Source organism: Haliotis asinina, chromosome 2 (genome assembly GCF_037392515.1).
Source record: "Haliotis asinina isolate JCU_RB_2024 chromosome 2, JCU_Hal_asi_v2, whole genome shotgun sequence".
Taxonomy (NCBI): Eukaryota; Metazoa; Mollusca; class Gastropoda; order Lepetellida; family Haliotidae; genus Haliotis; species Haliotis asinina.
In genome coordinates, this window is record NC_090281.1 from 57,856,072 (window position 1) to 57,871,161 (window position 15,090).

At 42.2% G+C, this 15,090-nt stretch overlaps 1 protein-coding gene across 3 annotated transcripts; it reads right to left on the reverse strand.

Annotated features, from left to right (window-relative positions):
• Window positions 1-1,623: 1,623 nt before the first annotated feature.
• On the reverse strand, window positions 1,624-13,603 carry LOC137273982 (arylsulfatase I-like). Of its 3 annotated transcripts, none has more exons than XM_067806917.1 (14): window positions 13,270-13,603; window positions 12,336-12,447; window positions 11,297-11,348; window positions 10,066-10,169; window positions 8,886-8,992; window positions 8,474-8,538; window positions 7,881-7,982; window positions 7,058-7,121; window positions 5,391-5,488; window positions 4,992-5,131; window positions 4,275-4,333; window positions 3,671-3,782; window positions 2,797-2,927; window positions 1,624-1,894 (listed from the first exon to the last, which is right to left on the reverse strand). In XM_067806917.1, exons 1-14 carry the CDS (start codon window positions 13,376-13,378, stop codon window positions 1,722-1,724), a joined length of 1,428 nt encoding a protein of 475 aa, XP_067663018.1. In that variant the 5' UTR covers window positions 13,379-13,603; the 3' UTR covers window positions 1,624-1,721. The 3 variants fall into 3 exon arrangements, with proteins under 3 accessions (XP_067663018.1, XP_067663019.1, XP_067663020.1); XM_067806918.1 differs by having other exon boundaries at window positions 1,624-1,910; window positions 13,270-13,575; XM_067806919.1 differs by lacking the exons at window positions 12,336-12,447; window positions 13,270-13,603 and adding an exon at window positions 12,181-12,225.
• Window positions 13,604-15,090: the final 1,487 nt, after the last annotated feature.

The window sequence follows — 15,090 nt, forward strand, 5'->3', positions numbered from 1 at the left end:
AACTGTGTGTTAGATAAATGGTGTGCTTGATGTGCCAAGGATGTCATGATAATGACCAGTAAGCATTACATGTCATATGCAACTTTAATGTTAAATAACGTACAAATATTACATACTTTAGGGGAAATTTGTGGAAAGGCGCTGGTTATGATCAACATGGTACCATATTTAATATTTGGTTTTTATTTTGCTTTTTATCTCTGTCGAACATCTAATAAATACGCTGAATAAACATAACGTCTTGTCTAATTGATTCTACTGTACTGGTTCATAAGACGGAATCGGTATCAGATTGAGGATTAGTTATGGACTGAACCAGAAATGTTGTTGTTTTAAGCAGTCTAAGATATGTCTGTCTAAGTTTTGGAAGGTTACCGCTGTGCTCTGCGTTGTGGTTCTGAAAGCCAAAACGTCCACCGCTAAGCTTACAATGGGAAAAAGAAAGGGTGCCCGTACGCTGTCCCGACAGTACTGTCCATCATCCTCCCTTGCACCATAAACAACCCATCGCCAAGTCTTCCATCAGGTGTCAGCATGCCCGAACGTCACCAAACATGATCATCGCGCCGTCGAACCAAACAACCTCAGCGCTAAGACAGTGTAATTCTATGTTAAAATATCGGTCACTTTCGCACAACGACGCCCATGCCTTTTAGAAAGTGCAAAGCTGGACGATTACGTCTGTTGGCAATATGGCGGTTTGTCAGTGGTGTAAACATGTTCCTATCGATCATGGAAAATAAGCTGCATGTAATCGTTAATCGTTAACGTGGTTGCTTTCCTATCGATTCTGTATTAACATCGTTAACCTTGGACACCTGGACGGGATCGATCGTCAAAATACGGTGGAAACCTGTTGCATTGTCAGACAGTTATCCATCGACTCTATTCAGAAGAGTCAAAATCAGAAACGACACACTTTGCAGTGTGGCACTTAATGCGCGTTATAACCATGCTGTACTGAAGTTACGTATTCAAAGCACTTCATTTTTTGCCACCGTTTGGCTAAAGGTATATACTTGACATTTGTACGCTATACTGACGTATGTAAACATCAATCTATGAAGTGCAAATAAGTCATCAGTCATCATACTGTCCACAAACTAGAGTGCGTGGGTTGAGTTTTACGCCGCACTCTGCAATATTCCAGCTATATGGAGGCAGTCTCTAAATAATCGGGTCTGGACAAGACAATCCAGTGAATAACAGCAAGAGCTTCGATTTGCAAAACTGGGAACCGATGACGTGATAACCAAATCAGTGATCCTGACCGCCCAATCCTGTTAGTCGCCTCTCACGACAAGCATAGTCGCCTTTTATGGCAAGCATGGATTGATGAAAGCCTATTCTACCCCAGACCTTCGCGGGAACGTGGCACGTGCATGTATGTTGGATACATACCACTAATCTCTGAGTTTAAATCCTTATGTGTCTACACAGGTTTGATGAATTCAGACTTTAAATTTTTGTATGCACAGTTTCTTTATGTGTCTAGTATAGATCTACGGTCATTTTGTACTTGTGTCTCGGGAATCCGCCATATGGCTGGAATATTGCTGAGCGCGGCGTAAACCTAAACTCACTTGTGTCTCGGGAAGACTAATTATAAGAATAAAACCAAAGTAGAGTGATATCATATTTATTTACATTTTGCATAATGGATGTTTTTTGTAAAATAATATTTTTACATTGTGCAATTTACATCAGTTGCTCTATGCATTCTAACACCATCCGGGAGACCACACTCCACCCCAGTTCTTGGGATCACCCTTGGGGTCCACAGGGGGGTAGTGTGCCGGCACCATGGACTGTCTCCATCCCTCCAGTCTCTGTTTCATGGCGGCCAAGAGGTCGGGGAATTCGGTCGCCAGGTCATGGCGCTCAGTCGGGTCAGCTGGAAGGGGCAATACCTTTAGTGCTAAACTTGGTAATGCTGCCAATTAACAATACTGCAAACCTGAATGGCCCATACACGAACGTTTGGCTCAATGCTCCCGTTGGTTGTTATGAAAGGGCCAATACTTTTCAGTGCTAATTCTGATAAGGGTGGTAACTAAATATTTTCGAATGAATAATACTCCGAACTTGAAATGTCTACACTCTAGGATTGCAGCAAACATATCTATCCCCAGTGCATCAGGCATGCCAAGTGATCAGGATGACGGGGTTGAGATAGGAGATCGGGATGACATGTTGACAGAACGTCTCAGCAGCATGGCTTTGTGTTCATGTCATCAGCACCCGGTAGACTTGGCAAGCTGTTTTTCACCGTCCACGGCTGTATCAGCCCTCTATACTTACATAACATTCACTCACTCATCATTATTGTGAGTCCTGAGTGTGATTATGGTTCAAGGTACCGATCAACAAAGCGTCCGTAACGTTACGATCTGAAGTAGCTGTATAGTTTACCATAGGCTTACGAATGGTGTAGCACTACAAATGCTTTCTGTATCGAGAACCTGTCGACGATTATTTTCGTATTTACAATCCTCGAGAGAGAAATGCTCATTTCACTGAATCTGTCTCTGGGCTTTGATGAGCAGCACAGCACACAGCCCATTTCTGCAATTTAGACCGTTAGTCCATGAGACTATCACCATGATTATGTTCTACTGGCGTTATTGCAGGCACATCCGACCCACCTAACATTGCAGCCACATCCGACCCACCTAACTTGATTTGTGGCAATTCTCAAATGTTGACAACAGACAATTATATACATCTACCCTGTGACAGATTATCTTGGAAGGATGGACTGGCTACCCGATATATGATCTGCATTTACAGACATACCTGTAATGTTATACAGCTGGTATAAAGGCCACTTCTTTTGGTCCACTTGAATGTCTTCATCCAGCCTAGGCAATGGGTACCAGTCGTTGTAGTTGCCAGGTTTGCCATATATCAGCTTCAGATCCCCATACCTGAAGGGGTCAACACAGATCTTCACTCAGAACATCACACGCCACATACATTACTCCGGTCATGGTACTAATTCACAAATCGGTCGTAGCGCTACGACATTCGTAAGCTTATGATAATCTATAGAGTTACGACAGGTCGTAACGTTACGGACCCTTTGTGGATCGGTACCCAGGACAGGAAGGTGTGCAACATATAGTCAGTTAACAGATATTGGTACTCACCAAGTGTCCCTGGCTGAACGTTCTCAGAGTACATGTTACGACAGCCTTGATGCAAGACAGATCATCTCAGACCCATCTCTTTTTGCCCCTTTGGGCACGACGTCGAAGCTATGAAGAGTGTCATATACAGGTTTGTCTTCTAGTTAACCCAGAACTTTGAACGAGGGTTCCAAGACTAGATTCATGATGTTCATGAGTTTCACATAAACGAAAATGGCCTGAGTATTGAATTCCATGGTAAAATTACATATACTGTGAAATGTGTTCATCTTTGAATATCCTGATCAAATTCCTACTCTGATAAACATATTTAACCCACTCTTAATCATTACGGATATGACGTCATCTGCTCCACCTACCTTATCACGAACATTGTACATGGGGGCCTCTGCTCGTCAAAGTAATTCTATGGGAAGACTTTGTTGTGATGGTTGCGAATGCGTCTTGGATATTGACTACATAACTGAACAGAAATGTAATAATGTATCAGAGATACGTAAAATTCTTTACTGGCTACAGACCTGATGGCTGAGTTGTTTTTGAGGTCATCAATGTTGTACACAAACTCTTTCCTGTTACTGGATGAGTTCCGACTCAGCATATCCCACTGGTTCACTCCATCCAATCCAGGGTCTGTGATTACATGCAATTAATGTAACTCTCAAATGGAGGGTGTATTGGGGAAATAATTCATACTTGCCTACCTACAAAGAACAGTCAGCAAGCTCATCCTGCTATTTACCATAAGCAGCTCTGAACCAGGCTTCCTGATGGCTAATGTACCTGAACTGGCCATACCCGATTTGTGAAGTCAGTTTAGTTTTACGCCATCTTAAGTAATTCCAGCAATATCACGACGGAATACACCAGAAATAGGCTCCAGGCACAGTGCCCATGTAAGGATTCGAACCCAAGGTTTTGTCGTGACGAGTGGACGTTTCAACCCCTTGGCTGTCCCATCACTCAGTTTTGTGAAGAATCTGATGTATATTGTGTTAATTGTAGATGGGTATAATATGTGTGTTTATTAGTTTTCCACGTAATGGCATTGTTGGAATAAGTTGTGCAACTCACTCACTCATTCACTCGAACATAGACACACATACACAAATGAAACTTACTCACCTGGTCGACCTCCAGCCAGGTGGAGAAGTGTTGGGAACCAGTCAACTGCGTGTATCATTCTGCAACACATATAATACTTGTATTACACACAAAAACAAAAACAAAATGCTAGACTAGTACTGTTATATTAGTATACGTTAGTGTTCTCGATTAGAACCCCCTGTCGTTGCAACCAAGTACCATGGGCTGTGAAGAGCAGCTAATGACACCAGCTGCTGGCAACATGTTCCATCTGCAAGGGCGATTCACGAGATACAGACTATCATTGGGTGGTGTAGTCTCACCCATGAAGTATGACACCCGCTTGTGATGGACACAGTCTGCCCATGTATTGATGTCTCACCCTGTGACGGTGTACCCTGTCTGTGTATAGATGATTCACTCTGTGATGGTGTAACCTGTCCCTGTATAGATGGCTCACCCTGTAAAGGTGTAATCTCTCGGTGTATGGATGACTCACCCAGTGATGGTGTAACCGGTCCATGTATAGATGACTCACCCTGTGATGGTGTAACCATGTAACCTGTCTGTATTTTGATGACTCACCCTGTCATGGTGTATCCTGCATATGTATTGATAACGTGTCCGTCGATGACTCACTCTCTGACAGTGTAACCTGTCTATGTATAGATGACTCATGATGTGATGGTGTAATCTGTTCGTGTATAGATCACTCGCCCTGTGACGATTTAACCTGTTACCTTAAGCATGACTCACCCTGTGTTAGTGTAGTTCAATTTCTTCAACAGCGTCTTACTGTACACGAACGCCGTCCCCTTGGTCCCTCCTTCCCACAGAGTCGTCTTGGCCCCACGGAGAGGCAGGTTGTTCGCTCCAGCGTAAGTAGGACCGCCGTTCTGTGTCAGTAGGTTCTCTTATCATTAATAATATCACTAATTATTGTCATGCTGATGCCACCTGGCTGGAACATGAAGCCGGAAACATGCGCTAGACAATACCCCTTCTTTCTAATTACGTTAAATGACAAATCAATAATTACTGAACTACAAACCAAGTATTTTCTTGTTACCGTGAAACCATTATATAAAGATATTTAATCTTGGTAATCCCAGATATGTCTCCTCGTTATGTTTCCTAATTATCATAATGACGTACGTCGGTGGTGAAGACGAGGAGGAGGTTGTCTATGAGGCCGCTGTCTCGCAGAGCCTGGGTGATGCTGCCGATTGCCTCATCCAGCGCCGATACCATGCCTGACATGTACAGAAAGAATGAGATAACATGGCGTCCTGCATAGTTGGTTTGCGTCAGAGAGCAAACGAGTGGTCGACAATGGACTGGCATGTACATAAGGAATGATTTATCATGGCGACCTGAAGGGTTTGAGTGTGTCAAGAAGCAAACCAATGGCCAACAGCTTCACCGACGAAGTGAATCACACTATAAAAGTTTAGGTTTAGTTCTGATTTAACACCGCACTCAACAATATTCCACCTATATGGCGGCTTTCTGGAATCGAGTCTGAACAGACAATCCAGTAATCATGAGTATCGATCTACGCGACTGGTATACGATGATATGTTTCAACAAAATCAGCGAGTCTGACCACCTGATATTCCGTAATCCACCTCTTAGGACAAGAATGGGCTGCTGAAGATCTCTTCTAACCCAGATCTTCATGGGACAGAATACATCTTTTACTTTCCTGTACACATTTCATCAGACGACTACACTCGGCAAAAATCTGGTAAGGTTGAATAAATTGTCATCACATGTTACAATGCTATGATCTTTAGTCATTGGTGTTTCTCGGACCGGACGTGAATCGTAGACAACTAGCATGGAGTACTGGAGTACCCTTTCCTTCACATCCACCGTGACCACCATCCAGTGGAGTAGTGCGTGAGGATTTTAAGTCAATCGGCTATATTTCAGCCATATGCACACATCTTATGCACGATACACGAAGGCACGATGCCTAAGAGCAGAGGGGATTTTTAAGCTGTCTATCATTTCAAGGTAGCAACAAACTGCTCTCTTTTGCAATAAATTTGTATCCGAAAGGTTTGATGCTTACGATGCTCAAAAGACAGAACATCTCCATCTCATCCCAGATCTTATAAGGAACTGTCCAAACACTGTCATTAGCACGTAGAACAGCTATTATCCTCTAGCCTCATGTACATGTCGCTATCCGTCATTGTCTGTTGGTAATTAAAATGAAGTCGTTTTGTCAGAACCGTCCGGGCAAAGGCATCCTCGATATCTCCAGGGTATACGTTCCGATAAGTCTCCACTATACCCTGGACGCATCTACGGCTCTGCCCGACAAATTTATTACCTCCCTTTGCTAGCTCCGCCTTCTCACAGTAGCCAATCAGCTAGGCCGCCGTTATAACCGAGCTTGCCAGTGTCAACAAAGGCAGCGGTCGCAACTGCGAAGGTTTGCTCGCAGTGCGTCCCACATTTTAGAGAAATCATACAAACAAATTGACAGGTCCGAAACTTTAAAACAACATATGCAAGAACGCCTTCTACCTCTTCCAGAGAACCTCTGCATGGTTTCTGTTGCCAAGTATAATCGGTTAAATAATTCAAAAAACGAAAGTGAGTTGTGATTGGTTCGCTCAACTTCCCAGCGTAGACACCTGACTGGATCAAAAGACAGTCAAGGGAGGTAATAAATTTATCGGGCAGAGCCGTAGATGCGTCCAGGGTATAGTGGAGACTTATCGGAACGTATACCCTGGAGATATCGAGGATGGGGCAAAGGAGGCTTCAAAATACTCAAAATGTGAGGTGATCATCGTCACATAAATTACCACAATATGTCCTCCGTTGTTTCGTATTGATGTTCCTGTACATATCTTCAAATCGTTGAGGAACCTGAAACAGTTAGCTTGGTACTCGTTGACAGTAGACGCAAGGTACAAGCAATACACTAGGGTCCACATATAAGGGGACCACAAGGAACAGCGATACAGTGAAACTGCAACAGAGACATTGGCTGTAACGGCGTTACATATATTTTTCAATATGAAAATGTGTTTACATATATGATGTATGTAGTAGGTTTAGTGGTCTATTATTGAGATTGTAAATACACAACAGCAATTTAACGCTTCTTCCTTTCAAATTTTTGTCCAGTTAGAGTCACTAACAGGCATTGTCTTCCATACACAAATTTACAAAATATATGTATACACTCCTATTTGCACTTCACACGGCTGAACAGTGGATCTGTACACATGTTGTCAGGAAAGACAGCTTTCCTCCTCAAAGTCTGTTCTGGAGGTTCACCGCCTTTGTCTTTCAAACCTCGGCCAGTATACAAACCAGCATCGTCTTCAGTGTTTGTCGACGTTTACGCCATCTTTTTTTATTTTCCGCTTATTATCATTATTTTTAAAATTTTACCTTACTATTTCTTATATTTACATTGTTTTATTTTATATATTATTTCGTTTGTTTGTTTTCTTGGCGTTACTGCTGGCATCTATACTTATCAGCTGTTCGTTGTATGTGGTACAGCTGGATGAGCCGTTATCCTCCCGCGCTTATGGAGTAAATATACTATACGGCATGTCAACGCCATCATGTGTGTTATAATTCTACTTACGATGTGTATACCGAGTTTTGATCTACCTGTAGTGGGGCATGGACAGACTGGAAGGGAAGGTACAAGTACAGGGGTTTGGTCTTGTCGTGGGTCCTGATGATTTCTTCAGCTCGTGCAGCAAACGTCATCTGAAACAATCACTAAAATCAATCCACAGTATACATGATACCTACACAGGGTGGCTATCCATGGATTTGGCAGATTGTACAATGACTAAATATTTATGGACAAACTCGACAAATGTTAATTGGCATCATTCGTGACCAACTCATGTCGTGTCAGACAGCTAAACCTCTTTTATAAAACTAAAAGATTGCGAGAAAAAGTATTTGTTAAACACATATTCTTGACGTAATGGCGTACAAAACGAGTCTTCTTGTAGGTCACGGTAGTTACGGATTTATGGATTGTACTGGATTTATATGGATCTATGGAATTTCCTATAAAGAATGACTAGGTAAGCGAGTCGACCTTCTGAAATATTAGATTGCCCCGATATTGCCGCTACATGAAAAAGTGAAAACCTATTTTCGACCCTCCTCCCTGAAAAGCATACTATTTGACTTAAGTTTAACGATGCAGTGTAGCCCTCTGTCTAATACTCTCCTCAGTGACGTACCGCGGAGTAAGGCCCACTGTAATTTCTTGCCACGGTTTTATTAAACCGGAAGTCAAACCCGTCACCTGTAAACAATAAATACAGCAGAGATCAAACTCAAAATATTTTAGCATTAAGATATAATCGGCTTTGTACTGAAAATCAATATATCTCGTAATGTCGAAGCTTGCATGACTAGCACACTAAATCAAGTTTGATATCGAATAATACAGGTCAGTATTCGAGAAGTAAAACTTTGGACGAAGGGGATTTGGGTATTATTAAATAGACCATTGTGTCGATTCTGAAACAAGGAACAAAAAACACAAGTGGGGACACTGAGAGGAGCTTCACTGTTGTTAATGTTCCGGCATGCTTCCTTCTACATGCTGTACACAACATACATGCATCGCGATACAGTTACCTTCCCTACCTTTGACGCGAGTGTAGTAGTCCTCTGCTCCATTATAATAGCCGAGGAACGAGTCGAAGCCACGCATTGTAGGGGTGTATTTCCAGTTACAGAACCCAAGATGCCATCTGATCAAAACAAATATTACTTGTACATACATTATTCCGTGACAGGTGCAAGTCAGAAGAAGTAGCATAGCCAGACCCCAGGGTTGGTTTGTTGTTTACGCCGTAGCAATAAATGATCGAATCTGGACCAGACAAACCAGTTTCTTGAAAGTAACGTCCGGTGCTAACCCCCAAACTAATTTGATAATTAGTATGATAATCTGATAACAACACTGAGCAAAACTGAAAATTTGACATTCAGTATTTCAGTATTTTAGTTGCATATCGTTGACACGTTGACCCGTGAAGGTCACGAAGCAGAATAGGCCTTCAGAAACCCATGCTTGCCATAAAAGGCGACTATGCTTGTCGTAAGACGCGACTAACTCGATCGGGTGGTCAGGCTCGCTGTACTTGGTTGACACGTCATCGGTTCCCCATTGCGCAGATCGATGCTCATGTTGTTGATCACTGGATTGTCTGGTCCAGACTCGATTATTTACAGACCGTCGCCATATAGCTGGAATATTGCTAAGTGCGACGTAAAACTAAACTCACTCACTCACTCACTCATTGCGCAGATCGATGCTCATGTTGTTGATCACTGGATTGTCTGGTCCAGATTCGATTATTTACAGACTGCCGCCATATAGCTGGAATATTGCTGAGTGCGGCGTAAAACTCAACTCGCTCACTCACTCGTTGACACGTAACATTTTCTATGTTACCCGCTGTGAATACCGAACTGTTGGAATTCATTTGGTGCATCGTATTAGTAATTCTCTATCTCAAATAAAGTCAAGTATGATGTACGGAGATTACCGATGTTTTGGGAATGCACATCGATGGAAGGACGATAACTCTAGATTTGATTTTGCTCGTCTGTCGTTTTGATTACTGGCTAATTGCCTAACTCTGGTACTTGTTATTACTATCCGATATATACCCGTGCTTCAAACATTTCAAAATTAACATTGATGTGTTCGGTAATTAAATACGTAGTTCAATGGTCCATAGGGGTGAATGGGTTGATGTATCCTCGTGATCAGTGAACAACTTTTAATGTCATACAGTGGTAAACCCCCACAACTCACTTGCCGACTGCGTGTGTCGCATAGCCGAGCTCCTTCAGTTTCTGTGGCAGCATAGTAAAGTTGGCGGGTACATACCCCGGTATCAGCGGGTAGATCACGTCATGCTGAATAAAATACAAACGTCTCAAGAAATCGTGGTGTGCAAAAGAATCAATGAAGAAGAACTAGACTGACTATAAGATGGCGGTCTGTAGATGAATGATTCTGAGCCAGGCAATATGGCGATTATTATCACTGGGCATGCACCATTGGTTCACCTGTGTCATGTTAGCTAACCTGACCACGTGGGTGCCTCTCATGACAAGACCGGCTAACTGAAAAGGGTTTCAACCATACTACCATTACAAGACACATCTCACAGACAACAGCTTCTTGATTTATTTTTCATGTTTCAGGGCTAGTTCACGATCCTTTGTCATGTGGATAATGATGATAATAGGACAAGAACTAACCAACAAACATTGTGAAAAATACACCAAGAAGCTCTTATCCATACAATTTCTCTCGTAAGACTACGCCAGCTCACGAATGCCTTTGAAGAATCTCATACTACCATTCTAACTTCAAAGTATGATTGCGATTTGGTACTTGGGTATAGTGCGTGAGCTGGTTTTACGCCGCTTTTAGCAAAATTCCAGCAATATCAACGCAGGGGACACCAAAATGGGCCTCACGTGATGTGCCCATGTTGTGAATCAAACCCAGGCTTTCGGCGTGACGAACGAATGCCTTCAACCATTTGGCTACCCACAGCTTCATAACTGGGGTATAGGAGATCGGATAAAATTAACAAACGTTGAAGAAATATCACCTGGTCTTAGGACCGTTTTTGTCACACTACGAGGAGAAAGATGTGAGGAACGAGAGATGGGCGAGTGACCGAAATTATTTTGGTTGGACTATTTATTGTTGAATGCCACACTCGTCAATATTCCAGCTTCTTTTGGGCGCTGGGGCAGCCTAATGGTTACAGCGTTCGCTCGTCACGCCGAAGACCCGGGTTCGAGTCCCGAAATGGTTACGATATGTGAAGCCCATTTCTGGTGTCCCCCGCCGTGATTGCTGGCATACTACTATACTAAATACTCCCTCACTCTTTGACGGTGGTCAGTAAATTATCGTATATGGACCAGACAATCCAGTGATTGATATCATATGAATCACGTACGCAAATGGGATTCGATGAGTGAGTGAGTGAGTGAGTGAGTGGGTGCGTGCGTAAGTGGCCCACCTGCAGCCCCGTGTGGTAGGGGTAATATCCAGTCATGAAGCAGTTTCGGGAACTGGAACAAAAAACACAACCATGATCAGTACTACAACCGACAGGTACCAACAGTGGCCTTGATTGCAGAGGGACAGGTATCACAGGTATAAGATAGGTATGCACGAAGGTTTTCACAAATCATGAATTTGTAGCTGTAAATGTTATATGTAACACTGTGTTCATGGGCAAATTGTAATGAAATGTTTGTTTTGTGCGAAAGGCGCTGTAACAGGACTTACGGTGAACACACGTATGAAGGTACAGAAGAGTTCAGTATCATCCCTTGAGAGGCTACATTGTCGATGATGCGTAACATGGCTCATGGTGAAGATTTATTTACAGAGGGTGAGTTCGGCATCACTCCCTCAAGGGCTCATAATTCGACGTGTCGTAACATGACATACAGTAGGCACACGTATTGTACGTAAAAGGAGTGCAGTATCACTCCCTGATGGGCTACACTGTCGATGTGTACTACGACGAACACACGTAGCGTAAATGAAAGTCTTTTTAAGGGCTATAGTCAGCTTTGTTGTAACTTGACTTACGGTGGACACACGTACTGTACGTAGGAGTTCAGTATATATACCCTAAATGCTACGCCGTCCTTACATGAGTTACGACGAACACACGTCCTGTACGCAGGAATTCAGTATCAATTTCTTAAGGGCTACGGTCAATTTGTTGTAACCTACGGTGGACACACGTACTGCATGTAGAAAGACTTCAGTATCAATCCCCTAAGGGTTACGCTGTCCTTACATGACTTATGGTGAACATACGTGCTTACATACGAGTTCAGTATCAATCCCTTAAACGCTACACTATCAGTATGTCGTAACTTGACTTACGGTGAACACACGTACTGTACATAGGAGGAGTTCAGTATCTATCCCCTATGGGCTACGCTGTCCTTACATGACTTACGGTGAACACACGTATTGGACGTAGGAGTTCAGTATGAATCCCTTAAGGGCTACATACAATTTGTTGAAACATGACTTACGGTGAACACACGGGCTGTACGTAGGACGAGTTCAATATCACTCCCTGGCGGGCCAGACTGTCGATGTTTGGAGTAATCATCTCAGGGTTATGAAATCCAACATCGTTCCACCCTGGTCGCAGAAATACAACTACAACATTGTGACATATTCTGTTTTATTCCATCATGACTAGCAAATAACCGATGACATACAATCAAACCGCCACGCCACACGGTGTAACAGCCCAAGCTACATTTCATAAGCTCCACACAAATCGAAAAAAACATTTTTATTTATTTTTTTTTTTGACTGCAGAGCTGTGGCATACGGCATAGAAACCTATTTTTTCTGATAAAACAATACAAACGCTGTATCAGGGATCACTTGGGGCAGGGATTTCGGGTTTTTCCCCCACTGAAACAAAACAATATCCCATTCAAATTTTAACATGGAGAGAAATTCCCATTACAATTTTTTTAAACCCTCGCTAGATTTTGCAGACACCAAAAAAAAAACAGATCTCCCTTCCATCGATTTGCATTCGCAAAACATTTACGTGCACCACAAGTGATTCAATGTTATTCGAGATTACGATATACTACCACGAAGTACCAAATGAGTTCATTATTCCCAGCTGGGTTCACAGAAAGGTTAATCGCTGGTCAACGGGACCCAATGAAAATAATGGAAGAGCGCTCAGCCAATCAGAGGACACCCATTATGTGTAAGGTAAGATAAACTTTGTTATCCGATGCAGACCTACAATGCCTTACCATGCGAGCCTACGAAGCTATATTGTGCTATAAACGATATAAGCTATAAACCTGTTTTATATGATGCAAGCCTACGAAGCACTGCCCCACAGAGCTGCTGCGCGTCATATCACAGGAAGAGGTGGATTGCACCGGAAAGCAGTCAGGCGCTGTTGAGTACATGTATAAAAACACGACCTACCCAAATCATCCGCCACAATGAACACTATATGGGGTGGCTGCACACCAGAGGCGGTGGGGACGACCCACAGACTCCACACTACCGCCAACGACGCAAACAGCCTCTCCATTACAGACACCACAGCATTCACCGTGTATCTAACTGATTCACTTGAATGTGAATTAAACAGTCAATACATCAGCTCGTCACATGCATGTTTCAAAATACTACCACATGCTACAGAACTGTGCATCCAGAATTTCTGTAAGTATGAGAAGCGTTTCGGTGATCGGTTCAGTGCCCATGGGACTGACGAGGAAGGTGACTTTAAAAGCCGGAAAAGTAGTTCAGCCGTGTCAACGGGTGACTCAAAAATATGCTATAGAAACGAAACGCGTCAGAGCTAAGTAGCGTATCTAGGGTCTGTTCACTACAATCGTGTTCAAAAACGAAAAAGTAGAGGGAAAACTACTAACAATGCTACATTTACTGCATATATGTGAAATCACGTGTGTTGACCTATTGTGATAATTTGTGAGCTGATATTATATTCATTATGACAAGTAAACCTACCCCAAAAATACCCAATTTATTCATTTGTGCTGTATTTCCGGATCAGGATGTTAAAAAAAACAGAACTCGTTGTAATGGTAAAGGCACAAAACAGTACATGTCTATCATTTAAGCAAGCTTTCCTTAATTACTGAACTGTTTTAGATAACAGCCCATTTTATACAATATGCCATAATTTGTTGGTAGCCAATTATATGTGCAAAAAATGCACAATATAAAAACATTGATAAGTTCTTGCGTATTTTTACATTTGTGTTTGTTAACAACACTGAAAATTTAGCCTGTTTATAGGTAGCTGTGATAATATGATGGGATATGTATATGGATATATATGGATACGTGATAAGTATAATGGACTTGCAAGTGAAAAGCTTTATTCATCCTCAATCAGTCCTAACTTACATAGTTTGCGTATAACGGCCAGTTTCAGCATAATTTGTCGATGCCATTATAGTAACAATGTGATGTACAGATTGGTGTTCTTTCTCTAAGTATTGTATGGATCTACTGCACCTTTTACAAACAAATACTGCTTGAAATTCATGTTTGATTTAAAATGTGTTTTGTTTTTGTTTGGTTAGGATTTTTGTTTGTTTGTGATTTTTGCTGCAATAAGGACAAAAACTCAGTATGTGATATTGGAATATCTTCCAGTTTCGACATCTAAGCCAACGTTGCTACATCTATATTTTGTTAAGGTAGAGCACTGCTTAGAATAATGAGACAGAATTCATCGTTCATAAACTGTTTATAATAATTACACTTGGGAGGCTAGCTGATTTGGTCAAATATGGTTAAACAAAGACATAAAAAAATAGTAGACTGAGTTGGGTTTAATCGGGCTTTGAACATTTCACGTCGATTGCACATGTTAAGCGCTGCTGATGTAGGTCCATTCGTAACTACTCTTCCCTGGTTTCACGTTTCGGACTCGCCATGACGACCAGCCGATTTCCATACCTTGTACAGCATGTTCGGTAGTAACGAACATCGACTTAACGATTTGCTAGCTTTCACGTGATTCGAACTGCCGACATTAGGACCTATCTCATAATATCTGGCGGTATTTTGTTTCCACAGTGTTAAAATGCCAAGGCGAAGAAAAAAGAAGTTGTTGGACAGATTGGAACGACACACTTTGCAGTGTGGCTCTAATGCGCATTATAACCATAGTGTACTGCGGTTATGTATTCAAGCACTTCATTTTTGGCCCCCGTTTGGCTAAAGGTATATATACTTAACATTTCTACGCTATACTGACATATGTAA

What these genes read in the sequence shown, in the direction of transcription:
- LOC137273982 (XM_067806917.1), bottom strand. Translation starts at nt 13,378, where the DNA reads ATGGAGAGGCTGTTTGCGTCGTTGGCGGTAGTGTGGAGTCTGTGGGTC. An exon ending in CTACTACACTCGCGTCAAAG is followed by an intron (nt 8,539 to 8,885) that starts GTAGGGAAGGTA and finishes TATTGTTTACAG; the next exon opens with GTGACGGGTTTGACTTCCGG. An exon ending in CTGTCCATGCCCCACTACAG is followed by an intron (nt 7,122 to 7,880) that starts GTAGATCAAAAC and finishes TAACTGTTTCAG; the next exon opens with GTTCCTCAACGATTTGAAGA.